The 17274-nt window shown below is 33.6% G+C and overlaps 1 protein-coding gene across 1 annotated transcript in view; it reads left to right on the top strand.

Annotated features, from left to right (window-relative positions):
* Nucleotides 1–616: 616 nt before the first annotated feature.
* The window catches only part of LOC123557485 (sodium- and chloride-dependent GABA transporter 1-like), a 43788-nt gene continuing 27130 nt past the window's right edge, over nucleotides 617–17274 (top strand). Inside the window, exons 1-6 of the mRNA XM_053543801.1 lie at nucleotides 617–817; nucleotides 3107–3296; nucleotides 3643–3774; nucleotides 5649–6009; nucleotides 13449–13581; nucleotides 15672–15806. Coding sequence (XP_053399776.1) covers nucleotides 809–817; nucleotides 3107–3296; nucleotides 3643–3774; nucleotides 5649–6009; nucleotides 13449–13581; nucleotides 15672–15806 — 960 coding nt within the window. The 5' untranslated portion in view covers nucleotides 617–808. The remainder of the gene's footprint in view (nucleotides 818–3106; nucleotides 3297–3642; nucleotides 3775–5648; nucleotides 6010–13448; nucleotides 13582–15671; nucleotides 15807–17274) is intronic.

Below are 17274 nucleotides of genomic sequence, written 5' to 3'. Positions count from 1 at the left end.
TGATATATATCGCAACAGTTTTGTAAGATATCAGCACAGTTTTGTAGTAATAATGTGTGTTACTATGTATAACATGCTGCAAAGATCAAAGGAAAATTGCCGCACTATGCGATAAATACACCATATTTTAGCCAAGACATCCCACAAACTGCCAAAGTTTATTCGGCAAAAACATGCATACGAGACCCGTTGTCAGCCCCGGATTTCCTCATTCTTTCTTAAAAGTATTATATTACCTATTCAGATAGGATCTGTAAATAGGTCAAATAATGATAATAATAATAACAACAGCAACAGCAGCAATCACAATGAGTGTCATATAGTACAACAACAACAGCAGCAGCAGCAGCAGCAGCAGCAGTCACAATGATTGTCATATAATACATTAACAGCAATTTGGAGAGAGAGAGAGAGAGAGAGAGAGAGAGAGAGAGAGACTGAGACAGAGAGAGAGGGATACAGAAAAATAATGATAATTATAAAAATCTTCAACATGAACAATAACATTTTAAATGTAGCGTATCAAATCGATATCAAAACATCATGCAGCCAGCCAGGGCCTCGCTTTCGTCTGCATTCGTCATGGAAAATTTTCTGAAGAGAACAAAAACTAACCACGTGTTATACAAATGGATCGATCTTTCCCCGTAAATTTCATTATTACTGGAGTAGAAGTTTTGTACACTTCGCGGACTTTTAGTTGAAGCACTGCTTTAATATCTTCTATATAGTGTCTAATTGTTTTAATTCTGTGTTCAACTTTTAATATAGATCTACAAAGTGATATTTTGTATGAAGATATTCTATTATGTATCCGGTAAGTTATTTTGTACCTTTAAATCAAAATATTTTTTTTAGGTATCCACCATTAAATTATGCAGTCTTTTTTTTCGCGCGCATTTTAAAGCGAACTTGGCTCTGGAAAAAAAAGTCGGTCAGTTCATTTCGGTTCAACAAATACCGCAATGTGAGGTTTCGACATTGTATGGTAGCTATCCCCACAGACCACGTACAAAAAAAAGCAGTTTCAGCAAGGAGTTCTTGTTTTTGAAATTTTTCTGATTGAATTTTAATTATTTGAAATTAATATGAATATGAAAATTTAATAATGAATATGAACAAAATATGTATAAACGCATTAGAATCTGGGTCTAAAGAGGCAGTTGGCATACAGTATTTGACCTTTAAAAATTGAGGTCTTTTATTGATATAATTTACTGCCACAGTCATGCTGTGAAAATCATTTTTTTAATCATTAAACATGTAAAGCAGAATCCATCTTTCATTATACTTTAATATACTGGTAACTGGAGAAAATTCTAAAATATGATGTCAGAAATAAAAATTAAGTGTGGCCTTGAATTATATAATTGTGATAGTCCTTAACTTCTAAAATATATGTACTTCATGTTGCAAGAAATAAAAAAAAAAATGATGAGTAAATTTTCATATAAGAAAGAACGTTTTTTAAAAAAGACATTAAATACATTATTTATTTTGTACTTGTTTGTTTTTGATTCAGAATTAATTCAGTACACAGTCATATGGGGATTTTGTTTTGTTGCATATATTAGATGGAATTTTACTTGCATCATTATGTACTGTCACACAATTCAACTTTATACATGCCCGCTTCAAATAAAATTATAAACAAATTATTGTCAGAGCAGCTCAGGATATCTGGTAAATTTTCTTCTCTTACTTTTTCAAATAAATATTTAGAAAATGAAATAACAAATAAATTTATAATAACTGTGAAAAGAGTTTTATTCATTTAATATACAGTAACAACAGATTTTTAAATTACAATCATGCATATAACCCACAGCGCTACTAAATACGAAGTCTTTATTCTGGTTCAAATTATGTGACTTAGAGCTGCACAGCTGAACAATATTGTTGTTATTTACTTCGTAGATTTCACATACCAGGCATACATAAAATAGATTAACCGAGTTTCTGTATTATATATATATATATATAAAATTGAGCACTACATCATTATATTAACGTAATATTTTATGATATATATACAGTGTAAGTATGTTGGGTTTGTTAGTTTTTCTTTTCAGTTATGCATGATACAAGAATGTAATTTTATAATACAATCATGTTTACAACATAAAAATGTAATTTTATAATACAGTTATGTTTACAACATAAAAATGTAATTTTATTATACAGTGAAATGCCGCTGTCTCAAGCATCAGTTGCTCAAGCATCCGAGAGCTGACTCCAGCAATTAATGTGGTCCCTGGAGGTTATTCCTAGTCATAATTTTCTACATTGGGTGACTCGAAACCCTGGCTAACTTGAGCATTTTTCTTATCTTCGACTTTAAAGCAATTGGTGTTCTACTGTCTTACAATTGGCACTCCTTTAGCTTTCATGGAAAAAAACATAGTTAAGGAAGTAAAATAGTGAAGCTATAAGGAAGTGTGGTGTAATATGAAACTTAGAATGTAAAATGCTTTTGCAGCAAATTTAAAAAAAAACATCAGTATAGAATTTTTCAATTTTTTCATTTTCGTTAACGTTTAATTTGTCACTTGTGTCCTTTTTTAAGTGATATTCTGAAATGAATGTAATGCTGTTGCAGTTTAAGGTCTTGTAAAATATATATATCACTTTTTTTCCCAGAAAATTAATAAAACCTACAATTGTTCATTTTTTAAGCAAAAAGTAAGTGTTAATATTAAAAGTTGGTTTTCGCACAGTGGTGCATACACAAAGATACCATCCAAAAGAATAACTGTGAGACAGAGATTCCCCCAAACAAACCCATTTTATCAGTTAATAATATATACATATGAAATAGACCTTTCTAAATTTCCACAGAAAGGGATTTTTAGTTAGTATGTATCATGCATTACTGATGTGGTTTTAACCCTTAGCTTGCTGGCGGCAAGTGATTCTGCCTTTGCGACCAGTGCAGACCAAGATCAGCCTGCACATCCGTGCAGTCTGATCATGGTCTGCACTGTTCGCTATTCAGTCAGTAAATTTTTAGTAAACACCCCTTCAAATGATAAATGGTACTGCCCACATTGAAGGATGGACCAGTTCATTATAGAAATTTAGCATGATAAGGGTTAATTCTTTTTAGAAGGAAAAAGAGAGTAGCATTCCCAGTTCTGCAACCAGTAGTACTGAATCAATGGCAAAATCGGAAGTAAAGGCCACCGAGAGAGAGGGCTGGAAGGGGACGATGGACTTCATACTCACGTGCATTGGGTATGCTGTGGGTCTGGGAAATATCTGGAGATTCCCATACCTTTGCTACAAGAGTGGTGGAGGTAAGATAAAGTTATTTACAAGTTAGTTTCAAATGGTTTAAAAGTATGAAACTGGTTTTCAACTACAGTTAACAAATAATATTACCATTTAACCCTTTACACACATCCCGCTCTCATGTACTTATCCGTAATTAATAAGTGAAACCAGCTTTAGTTTTCAAAAAGTAATTATTGAGCCTGGATTTGGTACAAATAACATTTTGCAATTAGTTTTTTTTTAAGAAAAGGCCCCAAAAATATTAAATGTCTGCCCCCTCCCCCCTGCCCCGCTTCCTCAAACCCACAACAATAAATGAGACTTATCCAGTCAGATTGCATATAAATTTCTGTTTTGCTTATTTTTCAGGAGCTTTCTTCATTCCATATGTGATATTCTTGTGTTTATGTGGTATTCCATTGTTCTTCATGGAGACTGTGTATGGCCAGTTCTCCAGTCTCAGCCCTATTGCCATTTGGAACATCAGCCCTATGTTCAAAGGTAAGATCCCTGCTTTAAAATTTTAAGATACTGAAAAGGTGTAGAAAATAAAGTAAACTGTTCAAAGGTATAAATTTAATCTTATTAAAGGCCAAACAAAATAATGTGTAGAAAGTTAAATAATGGTTTGTTTAGAGTAAGATCTCCCGATATTTCTGTTAGGGTAAACAGGGATTAAAAAAACAACAAAAGAACCTTAGGAACAAGAATGAAATATATATAGCATTGCCTACCTTTTAGCTACCATTACAAAACACTTTAAAAAATTTTGGCCTTACTATAGAATGAAGTACATGAACAAGTTTATCTCAAGATATTGCTGATTTATACCCCTCCCCCACCCCCCACATGCGTTTGTTTCTGTTATTTTAAATGAATTGAAAATTGAAGTGTTTTTCTAAAAATATTGAATGAAAATGTAAATATTGAAAGTTTTACTTTAACAATCTTTTAATCTTTCCTCGAGGTCAGCTGGTCATGGGTACAGTTATAATCTGTTTTGATTGGCACTCCTTGGCTTTGTTGTAGTAATATCAAGAACCTGTGTTTGTATTGAATGATACATGGAAAATTCCCAGGCTTCATGTAGTTCGTGAGAATCATGACTGGCATCTGTCGAAATTAATGATTGGCGGCTACTCCAAGCTTGTTAATGAAAACTGTTAGGTGTAGAAAGGTTATTTACAGACATGAGAATCCAGGTAGCTACCCATAGCAGACATACATTTATAATGTTCTGTACATGCAGACTCCACTTTCCTATCAGCAAATTCGAAACTGTACAAGATGTAGATGTACATAATAAATTATCTTTTAATTCCCACCAAAAAAATGAGTGAAAAAAAATATTTGAATATCTTCTGGAAGGGCATATCACAACCAAGTAAATTGATAGCAGACTTGATTTGATGGGTTCTTTTGAAGAGAGGTAATGAAATGTGAATACCTTCCTGCCATCTTTGCTTTGACTTAATAAAGTAACACTGAATGAACTCCACAGTCCCAAAAGACCAGAAAGTAATGAAAACACTAAAAAAAACCTTAAGGTTTAGCAGTATATCACCAAACCACAGAAATGTTTGGTAAAGGGACAACATTTTTACCAACACTCTACCTGTCTAATTTACATGTTTTACCTTATTGTCCATAAATAATGGTACTAGTAGTTTCCTCGCTTGGCGCTCAGCATTAAGAGGATAATGCTAGGACTGGTCAGCCTGGTGTCAGTATAATGTGACTGGGTGGGGTATCACGCTACCTGTCTATGGCGTGATATTCCAGTGAGGCAGCACTATAAAATTGGGCATTGTGCTCACTGCTACAAGTAGACACCGTCGTTTATATCACTGAAAAATTGTTGAAAAAGACGTTAAATCCGAACATACACACACACACACACACACACACACACACACACACACACACACACACCTTACTGTCCTGTACCACCGGATTCTTAAAATATTATCAAAAGTTGTCCCCCTTTATAAAAGAATGCCATTTGTAAAGAAATAAAAGTTTAACCTAGTTATGTGAAGTTTAAGCACTGGGACATTATTGCAATTGCATCAAAACAAAGACATGTAACAGTTCTTTAAAAATGGTGAGTGTTTAAAGGTGTTGAACTGTCTAGAAGTATGGCCCCTTCATTATGTGAGCAAATTGATGACGCTTTTATATGCTGTTCAATTTTCATGTAAAACAACTTTGTCTTTCCATGATTTGGTAATGTTTGAATTTTTTTTCAAAACTGGACCTTTAACTCCATAGATTTTAATCCTGCTTGGGATGTGAGAGTTTCCCTTTCTGTTTTTAAACAAGTTTGTACAAGATCCTGCAAAAAAAGATTAAGAAAACTGAATTTTATATTTTAGGTGTTGGTATAGGAATGGTGATAGTATCAGGGCTTGTTTGTGTCTATTACAATGTGATTGTTGCCTGGACACTGTACTACCTTTTCATGTCATTCCGTGCCGTGTTACCATGGAGTACCTGTGGTAACTGGTGGAACACCAAACACTGTGTCGATGTCGAGAGATCTGTTATAATGGCAGGAAACAATGGCAGTTTGGAAACGAACATAACAAGTCTTTTATCAAATGTTTCGTCTGTGTTCAACTATACTGTGATAGGAGGCAATGTCAGCATGTTAGCGGGAAATGCTTCCGACATGATATCCAATGTCAGCAGGATCAGTAAAGATGATTTGATCTCGTCAAGTGAAGAATTCTGGGAGTAAGTGTATTATCATCTAATTAGGCCTAAAATAGAATTTTATTTTTGTTTCCCCTCCCGATGCCATGTACATACCCTCAAAAATTGGCCCTGTCCAAAATATTGTACTATAAATATGAAAGTTAGCATGTGTGGTTCTGATGTTTAAAGAATCTTATTCTCCTTCAGCGCCAGTCAGTTGTAACACGGACTAAACCCAGATTAAATTCAATGTTCGAGAAACAGTTTTAATAACGTCAGATGATAAAAAAAGTACGTGAAAAAAAGATGTTATTATTAATATGTAGTAGGCACAGTCTAATTTATATATCATATTTTACATGTACTGTATATAGTTTAACTGTTTCGGAAATATATGTCAGAAATTCAAAAAAAAGAATTGTGTAAAAAATTTCCTTCATACCAAGTCAAACTTCAATGGCCGGTATGAGTGGTGGGAGGTGAAACAAAATTTAGAGCACAAGAATCATAACTTTACTTTGAATGATTTTAGATTTTTATATCTTCCTTTTTCCATCTTGTCTGTCTGTCTGTCCTTCAATTTGTTCTGAAACATATTAAAACAATAACTTTGCCCCACTGAAGCGAAGTTGACATAACCTGATACAGAAGAGGAAATGCAGTGCACAAGAGCCATAACTCTGTATTGAATCTTTTAGAGCAGCCCTCTAATATTGATGTTACTGAATGCATACAGGAGAATTGTGCAGGTATTTACAGCTTAAATGTTTGTCAGTCTTTGCACATATAGTCAAAAGAAAATCAACAATATTTATATATGTTTGCAACTTTATCTCTATAAGCTTTGAATATGTAATGAAAATGATGACCACCAGTGCCACTGTACATTTTTAGCTCACCTGTCACAAAGTGACAAGGTGAGCTTTTGTGATCGCGCGGTGTCCGTCGTCCGTCCGTGCGTGCGTCAGTCCGTAAACTTTTGCTTGTGACCACTCTAGAGGTCACATTTTTCATGGGATCTTTATGAAAGTTGGTCAGAATGTTCACCTTGATGATATCTAGGTCAAGTTCGAAACTGGGTCACGTGCCATCAAAAACTAGGTCAGTAGGTCTAAAAATAGAAAAACCTTGTGACCTCTCTAGAGGCCATATATTTCACAAGATCTTCATGAAAATTGGTCAGAACGTTCACCTTGATGATATCTAGGTCAAGTTCGAAACTGGGTCACGTGCCATCAAAAACTAGGTCAGTAGGTCAAATAATAGAAAAACCTTGTGACCTCTCTAAAGGCCATATTTTTCATGGGATCTGTATGAAAGTTGGTCTGAATGTTCATCTTGATGATATCTAGGTCAAGTTCGAAACTGGGTCACGTGCGGTCAAAAACTAGGTCAGTAGGTCTAAAAATAGAAAAACCTTGTGACCTCTCTAGAGGCCATATATTTCATGAGATCTTCATGAAAATTGGTCAGAATGTTCACCTTGATGATATCTAGGTCAGGTTCGAAAGTGGGTCATGTGCCTTCAAAAACTAGGTCAGTAGGTCAAATAATAGAAAAACCTTGTGACCTCTCTATAGGCCATATTTTTCATGGGATCTGTATGAAGGTTGGTCTGAATGTTCATCTTGATGATATCTAGGTCAAGTTCGAAAGTGGGTCACATGCCATCATAAACTAGGTCAGTAGGTCAAATAATAGAAAAACCTTGTGACCTCTCTAAAGGCCATATTTTTCATGGGATCTGTATGAAAGTTTGTCTGATTGTTCATCTTGATGATATCTAGGTCAAGTTCGAAACAGGGTCATGTGCGGTCAAAAACTAGGTCAGTAGGTCTAAAAATAGAAAAACCTTGTGACCTCTATAGAGGCCATACTTGTGAATGGATCTCCATAAAAACTGGTCAGAATGTTCATCTTGATGATATATAGGTCAAGTTCGAAAGTGGGTCACGTGCCATCAAAAAGTAGGTCAGTAGGTCAAATAATGAAAAAACGTTGTGACCTCTCTAGAGGCCATATTTTTCATGGGATCTGTATGAAAGTTGATCTGAATGTTTATCTTGATGTTATATAGGTCAAGTTAAACTGTGTCACATGCGCTCAAAAACATGGTCAGTAGGCAAGAAATAGTAAAACTCTGTGTACTCTTAGGGGGCCCACTAATGGTCATCATGATTGCGGAAATGTTCACTGATATCAATGTCAAGGATCATAGTGTTTGATAACTCGGTCAGTGCAAGAAACTTCAGTAAGGTTTCAAATAGCTAAAATAAAATTTGTTTACCCTCTGATGCCATACTTCATTGGCTGTATAAATTGTACTTATTGAAAGTTAGCATGTTGTTCTGATGTAAAATCTAGTCCAGGTGTTGTAACACGGTAACCAACTTAACGGTCGAAAACAGTAATAAGTCAGTAGGTATAAAAGTGTAAAAAATGTTTTGACTTATATGGAGGCCATATTTATATTCATATCTTCATGTATAATTGATTTAATGTTCACATTTTGTAGAAATTAAAAAAAGAATTTGTAAAATTTCTTCAGTACCAGTCAAAAACTAGCAGTGGGTATAACAAATTAGAAAAACCTTTGATTTAAGGCATTATTTTTATACTTCTTCATGTAATTTGTGGTTGTGTATTGTTCAACTTAAATCTAGTAAACTTTCCAAAAGCGAGGACATACCTGTAAAACTAGGTAATAGGTCAAAAATAGAAAACTCTTGTGACTCTTTAGAGACCTCAATATTGATTTCATGGAATGCTCAGAAATTGGTGCAGTTTTACAGCTTAATGTTTGGTCAGTCTTTGGCACATAGCTCAAAAAAATAGTCACATATGTCATAATATGTAAAAGATCATATCTCATAAGCTGGTCATGTAATGAATGATGACGATCAGGACCATCTGGTACCTTTTTTTTGAAATTTTCTAAAACTTTACAAGAGCTAGCTTGTTGAATTTCAGATATTTATTAGTGTTTCAGAATATACATCAGAAAATTTAGTAATATAAGAGTTCACATATACTGGTAAATCAAGAAGCCAATTGAAAAGAACAGTGGTTATTTTCCATGCAGCAGACACCAGTATAATTAAGTGATCTCATGTTATTCCATAGATCTAGTATGAAGATGCAAGCTAATATACTGGCATACTTTGAATGTAGCAGATTGTTAAGATGCTTGACAACTGTAGCAATCAAAAGTGTCCTACATTATGCCAATGGTGGAGTCAGTCCAGTGTTCACTTGTTACCAGTCTTAACATGGGTGAAAAGCAGAATATTAAGTAATATTCCTTCATCCTTTTTAGGCATGATATCTGTAAACTTACAATTACACAACAGTATATGGTGTTGTACTGTTTTGAAAAACAAGTTTTGTAATATTCTTTCATTATTTTCATGCATGAATATCATATCTATAGATTTACAATTATACAACAATATATGGTGACTTGCTTCAAATATTTGTGTACAACAACTATATAAAATACTGAAAGGTCAAGAACTGTTGTTAAGGAAAATAATTAAATTGTAAAACATCTGTCATTGAAACATTATCTTCAGGATGTCAATTGTTGAAAGGCTGTGTTTTCTTGGGGGAAAAAACAACAGCATTTAACAGAAAAACCTTCCCACAAACTAATACATGTCGTATTAATCTTTATAAGAGTTATGAGAAAAAATTGAAACAGGATCCTGTCAGTCTCTGTGATGTTTCAAGAATTCTACAGTAGAACAGGGGTTAATAATATTTTAATATTCATGCCTGTTTTGAAATGCACATATCATATGTTTACAATCATTTACTTTGAGCTTAAAAGTGAAAGCTGGCTGAATGAATAAAACTGAATTTAAAATGTGAATTAAGGCGATAATTTTAAATATTTGACTTTCACTGAATGGAAGCTTGGGCAGAAAATAAACAGTGTATCACTGTAATTCTCTTGACCTCCGATATTTTTAGATAAATGATTGATTTTCAAGGTTATATAACTTCGTACCCATTTTACTTTATATTAGGTTGATGATTTTAAATATTTGTCTTCTTTGAATGGAAGCTTTCTAAATGGGAAGGAAATAAACTGTTTAGTTTTCATGTAATTCTTTTGACCTTTGATTGTTTAAAATGAACGATTGATTTTCAAGGTTATAACTACCCATTATACAATAGCTGTTAAGACGGAAGTATTGTTTATTTCACATTTACAAAAGTTAATCTCCAGTCGATAAAACCTTTGTGGCGCTAGTAGGATTTGTGCAAAATGAGGTACCGCCAGGGCTTAAATTGACCGATTTTATTTGACAGTTTTAAGTGAACCACTACATGATATTATGCAGGCCAGATGTAAATACTACTCAATTTTCCATTTTGTTAAAAGGGAAATAGGGACTTGAGAGAAACAATATTTTGTTAAATCAGTAAACAGATAAACGTAAGTTACACTTCCTGCTAAAATGTTATCATTGTCATTGAAATATGTGTCCTTCTTAAATGGTGAATGAATAAGGAAATATAAATTATGTAGTTTCTTGAAGATTATGCAGTACATAATGGATACATGAATAGTAGCAAAAACATTCCCCCCCCCCCAAAAAAAAAAAATAAAAAGATCTGTGACAGCCATTTCATCACACATTTGTTTACTTCTGTCAAACACATTGACAATTACACGTCTCGTACAACACACTGTCTTACACCTGTCTGTCAGCACACACTCTTACACCCATCTTGCCACACACATTGACTTACATCTGTCTCAACAAACACACTCTGTAACACCTATCTCAACACACACACACTCAAACATCCATCTCACCACACACATACTCTTACACCCCTCTTACACACACAACCTTCTTATCCCACACTGTGACCTCATACACCCTTACATTCATCTCACCACAGGCTCTCCATTACACCTGTCTCATCACACACACACTTACACCCTTCTCTCACACACGCACATACCCATCCACACTAACACACCTCTCACCACATTCACCTTTACACCAATCTCACCACACACATACAGTCCCTTACACCTGCCTCAACAACATACACCCTGCTCACTACACACACACATACCTGTCTCATCACATGCTCTTACACCCATCTCACTGCACACTCTCCCTTACACCTGTCTTACCACACACACACACCCTTCTCACCACACAGACACTCAAACACCCATTAGTTTAAGGAACAGTAACTCTGCACAAGAGAAAGTTCATTAATGGCAGCAAAAACACATGCATACATTTATACAAGATGACACGAAGTGCTTTCAACACCAAGTAAATTATTTATATTTCATAATACTGAGATGGTTTTGATTGATGTTGAAGGTAACTAACTTACTGATTGTTAAAAGAATATCTTGATACTCACAAGATTATTTGTATACGATATATATATATATTTTACTTTAATTGTTACAAAATGTATTCATATAATGTTTAATAGGGTGATTTAGTAGGTTAAATTTGAAAGGATTAATAATAATAATTTCAAAATCTTCCCAGATATATAGAAAAGAAAAAGAAGTAAATATTAAATTTTTAATGTAGGCTGTAAGGTTCTACCATTTTGAAATATCTTACTATTCATTGATTATGATAACTAGGTTACTATCGTATTACACAGACAATAAAACATAGTCCAAAAATTTTTAAAGCTTTAACCTCTTTTGGGGGAGTAAAGGCATGAATGGACAGCTAGAGAGATTTTAATCAGAAAGGAGTGTACTATGTTTACCTTTTGTTAAGAGTGGGATTTTTCCTAACGTTTCATATCGTATTCAGATCAAGGCCATTGAGACACAAATAAAGAATGAAATATTTAATCGCCATAGGAGTTTGTAAATAATTACTTTTGTTCTTAAGTCCCAAAACGTATGTTACGAGGATTGACCGATTTAAAACAAAATTGTTCCATTTTTATGTTTATATGAATATATTAATATTTTCATTTAAAATAGCTCTTGGTTTCTAAATATTTGTTGTTTTAGCACAATACATTTACTTTTAAGCCATATGTCAATTAATGTATAATTGAATGTTAATAAGTATAATATAAGTCATCACCTCAGCGGAACAAGGGTTTAACTGCATTGACGTAAAAGAGTACTTAAACGAATAAACTATATGTTATGTTACTTAAACACATTTTGCAAGCACATGACAAGAGATAATAATGAAAGATAATATGTTATTTTATACACCATCACAAATGTCAAGTGAATGTTTTATTAATTATTAAGGTTACCCGATATCGCCTAAGGTGGGGTGAATAACCTCTGACTACGTAATTGAAAGAAAATAAACCATTGTACTGATTTATACACGTTTATTGTTGACAGCGGTCTTGTTAAGGTAAAAAGTATTTTTTTCATCCAGAACTGTATTACCTGAAATTTAATAATTGTAACTACCGGTAGTAGAAAAATAAATATAATATATCCCTCCCTGATATCAATAGAACGTAGTTATATACTATGAATTAATTTCATTTTTGCTTGTCAGTATAATGTTGTATGTAATTAAGATAAGGTCTCTGCATTTAAATGTAAATCAAATTGACAGATTAAAAAAAATCACGACTGGCGTACATAAAATTTTTTGTTATAAGCGATAAGTGCGGTACTTTGTGTCAATTTTTGAGTTGGCAGATGCTGGTTTGACATACCTGTTTTTTGTGTGTATGTTTTCTACTTTTTACAAGCATACTTCATGTCTGAGGTTAACGTCTGGGGTACCAGACTTTTCAGTCGGATAACACTGCTGCATTTACTAAAACACCAAATTTAGCACCCGATAAACATGGATAGCTTATATTTTAAAAGTTGCATTATCAGTTGGTACATAGTGAGAAGCTATTCACATGCAAGGCTTATAGTGAATACAAATGTTGTTGTTGTTTGTGCAGGGAATGAGTAATGTTTTCCCAATATATTTCTGACCTGTATAAATTTGCTATTGATTTTTACTTGTGGAAATTTCCATTGCAGTTTGCTTGTTTTTGATGTTGTATTGATTTTCGTTAGGCTTCTTTATCAATTCTTTTTATAGTGTCAGTTGCTCCTTTTTCATGTTTTATTTAAAATTTAAATCATTATCCAGTTTTTTTTCAATGCAGTATTGATTTAGAATTTCATGGCCACGGCTTGTTTTGCAAGCGTCAAGTTTTGCGGATAGTTCAAAAAACTAATGTTGTAGGAATTTCAAGGTAAAACAAAAAAATGCGTGTCCAGGCTTGAAGAGGGTTAGGTAGCAGAGTTCTCACAATCAATTATTACTTTCTGCTACATTGAAAATCTCCTGCAGTGGCTGGTCACAGATTGAGTGTCACTGAGTGCCCCTTTTTGATGAACCAGATGTTTTCCCTGGTAATATAAAGCTGTATTCATGCATGCTATCTGCACGACATTTACCTTTAAAAACTGAAACGAGTATAAACTTTCTACATTTCAGGCACCATGTGTTACAGTTGACTGACGGAATTGAAAATTTGGGTACTCTGCGATGGCAGCTTGTTTTAACACTGGCTTTGGCATGGATCTGTGTCTTCTTCTGTCTGTTTAAAGGTGTTGCCGTCCTTGGGAAGGTGAGTTACATACTGTTGAAATGATTAAAAGAATTTTGATGTCTATTGGCAGCTTTAAGACACAGCAAGTTTTGTTAATGAATCACCACTAGATTTTGCCAAGTATTCAGTTAGCAACCAGTTACACTGTTTGAATATAAGAAGACTGAAATCTACACAAATTATTACCCCACCAACCTGAGAATACCCCATTGCTGATAAATTGGTCTCCCCTTAATAGTAATTTAATCAAAATGGGAGGTCATCACTACAAGGAGCTCATTGTCTTTTATAAGATAACTCAATATCACCAGAGAGGGTGCACCAGAGAGACATCCCTAAATGTTGGCTGACTTTCAATTTTGTGCAAAAAAATGAAATACTGTTTAAGTTTATTGTATTACACTTCACCTTTAATTTCAACAGGGGGCATGTTGGGATGGTGTGTTTTTGCTGAGTCAGTTTTTCAGTGAAATCGATCAGTTTACAAGTACACCTGTTCTGTAATACTTGACCAACTAAGTAGCGCGTAGAAAAGAACAAACTATTACACAATATATATGATACAAATTTAGCAATCATTCAACATTTTCATGATCATTGGAATTCAGTTTCATACTTGTAAATCATTTGATAAATCATGCACTAGTATATACAAAAGACTGAAAATGTTTCCTTAGCCTGCTAAATTTCTAAAATCATTAAAAATGGACTGGTCTATCATTCAATCTGGGCTATACCATTTATTATTTGATGGAGTGTACACTGAAAACTTAGTACTGACTGAATAGCAAACAGTGCAGACAATGCAGGCTGATCTTGGTCTGTCCTGGCCACAAAGGCAAGAATCACTTGCTGCCAGCAGGCTAAAGGTTACCTACAATCATTGTGTGAACAGAGCCTTACCAAGACTGTATATCTTTGCCATAAATACAAATTTAATCTGGCTGATCCTCAAACAGAAAAAGAGACTCTAAAAAATTTTCCAGTTTCAAATGAAGCATATTTAAAAATTTATACTTGTTTTGAACTCCCTGACTGAAATTTAACTCTTGATTAACAAAGTATGTACAAGGGGCTATCAAGCTACTGAAATTTGAGTTTGTTTTTTTTTGGAAAATAAGCTGCTGTAGATAATATGACAGTCTGTTACTATGGTAACAGCTTTGAAGTAATTATGAAAGTGAAGGTATAAATATAAATTTATCAAGTCATATTGATTTACATGTTACAGAAGCACTACTTGTTGTCGTTGAGCAAGATCTCAAGTCTTGAGTTTAAAATAGACAAATTCCTCAATTTAAATGAAAAAAAACACAAACAAGAATTCCTTGCTATACCAAAACAGTTTCGATTTATTAACTGGCTTCCAAGATTAATGGACAGAATTTGTTTGAGGATATAAAAAAATCCTCCTGACTAATTATCCAAATAGAATTCCAGTTGTATTTGCCAGAAATACTGATATGCCTAAAATATCATTACTGCACAAATGTCACAGTGACAACTAAAGGTGACGAACTAAAGGCTACGTATCACTGGATTGCAGTGTGATACCATTTGTTTCTGTTGTCTTGTCATTGATTTTTGCTATATTTAGTAGCGAGAGGAATTTTCCATGCTGCCTTGTTCATTCACAAGAGGATGCAGAAATTCTGTTATTGTAATTTGTGGTTTATTCTTAATGAAATCAAATCCCAACCAACACATAGATTTCTGCTGAAGGTACAGCATACTTCAATAAAACAGATTTAATACATACTTTGCATACCTCAGTAAAACAAACTGCATACTTACGTAAAATGGACTGCATACTGTTGCATACCTCAGTAAAGCAGACAAACAGGCATCTAGGAATAAACTGCTTGAACAGCCTAAACTGCTTACTTAACTATGTTGTTGATAATTAGGTATTGGATGTAAGTTGTATCAGGTTCAAGTAATTCGGCAAAAGTTAATAATTCAGGCATTGGTAGGAAAAATAAGAATACCATATTTACCAATTAAGCACCCATTGGGGCTAATATATTTACCAAATAAGCACCTGTTGTTGCTAAGTGTTTCTCAAATTTTGTGTGCTTTACGTAATAGCAATACATACTCATTTTCAGGTGATGCATTTTTGCGCTCCTTTCCCGTACTTGGTTTTGCTGGTGCTGTTGATACGTGGAGTGACGCTAGATGGTGCTATAGAGGGAATTAAGTTTTACATTATACCACGCTGGGAAAAACTTGCAACTTTCCAGGTAAATATCACGAAATTTCACATTTAATGTTCACAATGTGTGGAGGAGGAGTTTGCACTAGAAAAACTCATCAAAAACAATTCTGAAATGATGTTTTTTTACAGTCAGTTATTCATACACTACTAGGAGTAATTTGATACATTTTCAGTAAGAATTGAACATTTTTTATACATTATAAAAAGCTTCAGGCTTTGGTTGCCCTTGTTTATGTCTTTTACATTGTATTATAATACCTGCTCACATTCAGAAAGAACACATTTCCAATTTCTTTTACCTAAAAGGGGAAAGGCCGTGTCTTGATATCTGGAGAAAACAATTCATTATTTGGACAAAGGGAAATAAAAAACTTGTAAAGTTGTTTTTTTTTGGAAGTGGGGAAGAGAGAACATTTTAGACTCATTGTATTTTTAACATTTTCTGTAACAGAGAAAATGACTTTGGATCCTAATTAACAAAACTTCCTATCGCTGTTGCTTTTATTAGAGAAAATACAGTAACTTATACTAATTAGGATGTAGGTATAAAAAACTTGGCAAGTTTTCCAGTACAAATTCAGTTAATGCTGGAAAAATATGTAAGGTATTCAATTCCCTTAAGATATGGTAGAATAACTTTTTATTTTCATTGCTGAAAATGCTTTAAAAGACTGTTGAAATGATAAAATCTTAGAGGAATAACAGATGGAATAAATTAGAAACAGCTGTTGAACCTGTAAAATATCTTATGAGCAGACGTTGTATAAAAAAAGAAAGAATATAACTTTCAGATCAATTTGGTTTAAACAGTATTTATTTCGTATTTATGTAATTACGTTACCTCCAATCGATGAAATAGACAATTTAGATTTCAACTTTCTGATAGAGGGAATAAAATGCAAGCTGAATCTCATACTGCAGAAAGGTATTTATTGAACTCCCATCATGCCTTGAGAAATTCTTTCAATTTCAGTAAATGTTTAATTTACTGCACCTACAGTACTTTGAAATACTTTGATTTAAAAATATATCTTTGAAGTGGTTGCTATGGTGATAATTGCCATCATATCAATATTCAGTTCTGTTACAAGTGTTTTCATTTTTTGTCATCATCATCATCATTAATTCATGTTCATCATTTTTCATCTGGTCAGGATCTTTTAGTCCCTTGAAAGAAGATAGAGTGTTCATTCTATCAAGACAATGTTCTAATAATAGTAACTGCACAAGCTTGTCAAGGTCATAGCTAAAAGTGATTTGTTTAAGCCTTGTGTCAACAACTACTGAAAAGCAGGTCTTCTATAGCCTCATTGGTTACAGATGCTTGTCTTCATAATCAGGGGTTGCAAATTCAAGCTTCTATTACTCTGGTTAAAAATGATATTATTCTCGGAGAAAAGAGTTCCTTATAAAGATGCTTTTCACCTGGCAAGCATGCAGATAAACCAGGGTAATTAGTTTCTGGAATTGGAACGTACTAACACACCTTTCTG

The sequence above is a fragment of the Mercenaria mercenaria genome, chromosome 5 (genome assembly GCF_021730395.1).
Source record: "Mercenaria mercenaria strain notata chromosome 5, MADL_Memer_1, whole genome shotgun sequence".
NCBI classification, from domain to species: Eukaryota; Metazoa; Mollusca; class Bivalvia; order Venerida; family Veneridae; genus Mercenaria; species Mercenaria mercenaria.
The sequence above is the reverse complement of the archived record's forward strand: the minus strand, read 5'-3'. Positions and strand labels throughout refer to the sequence as shown.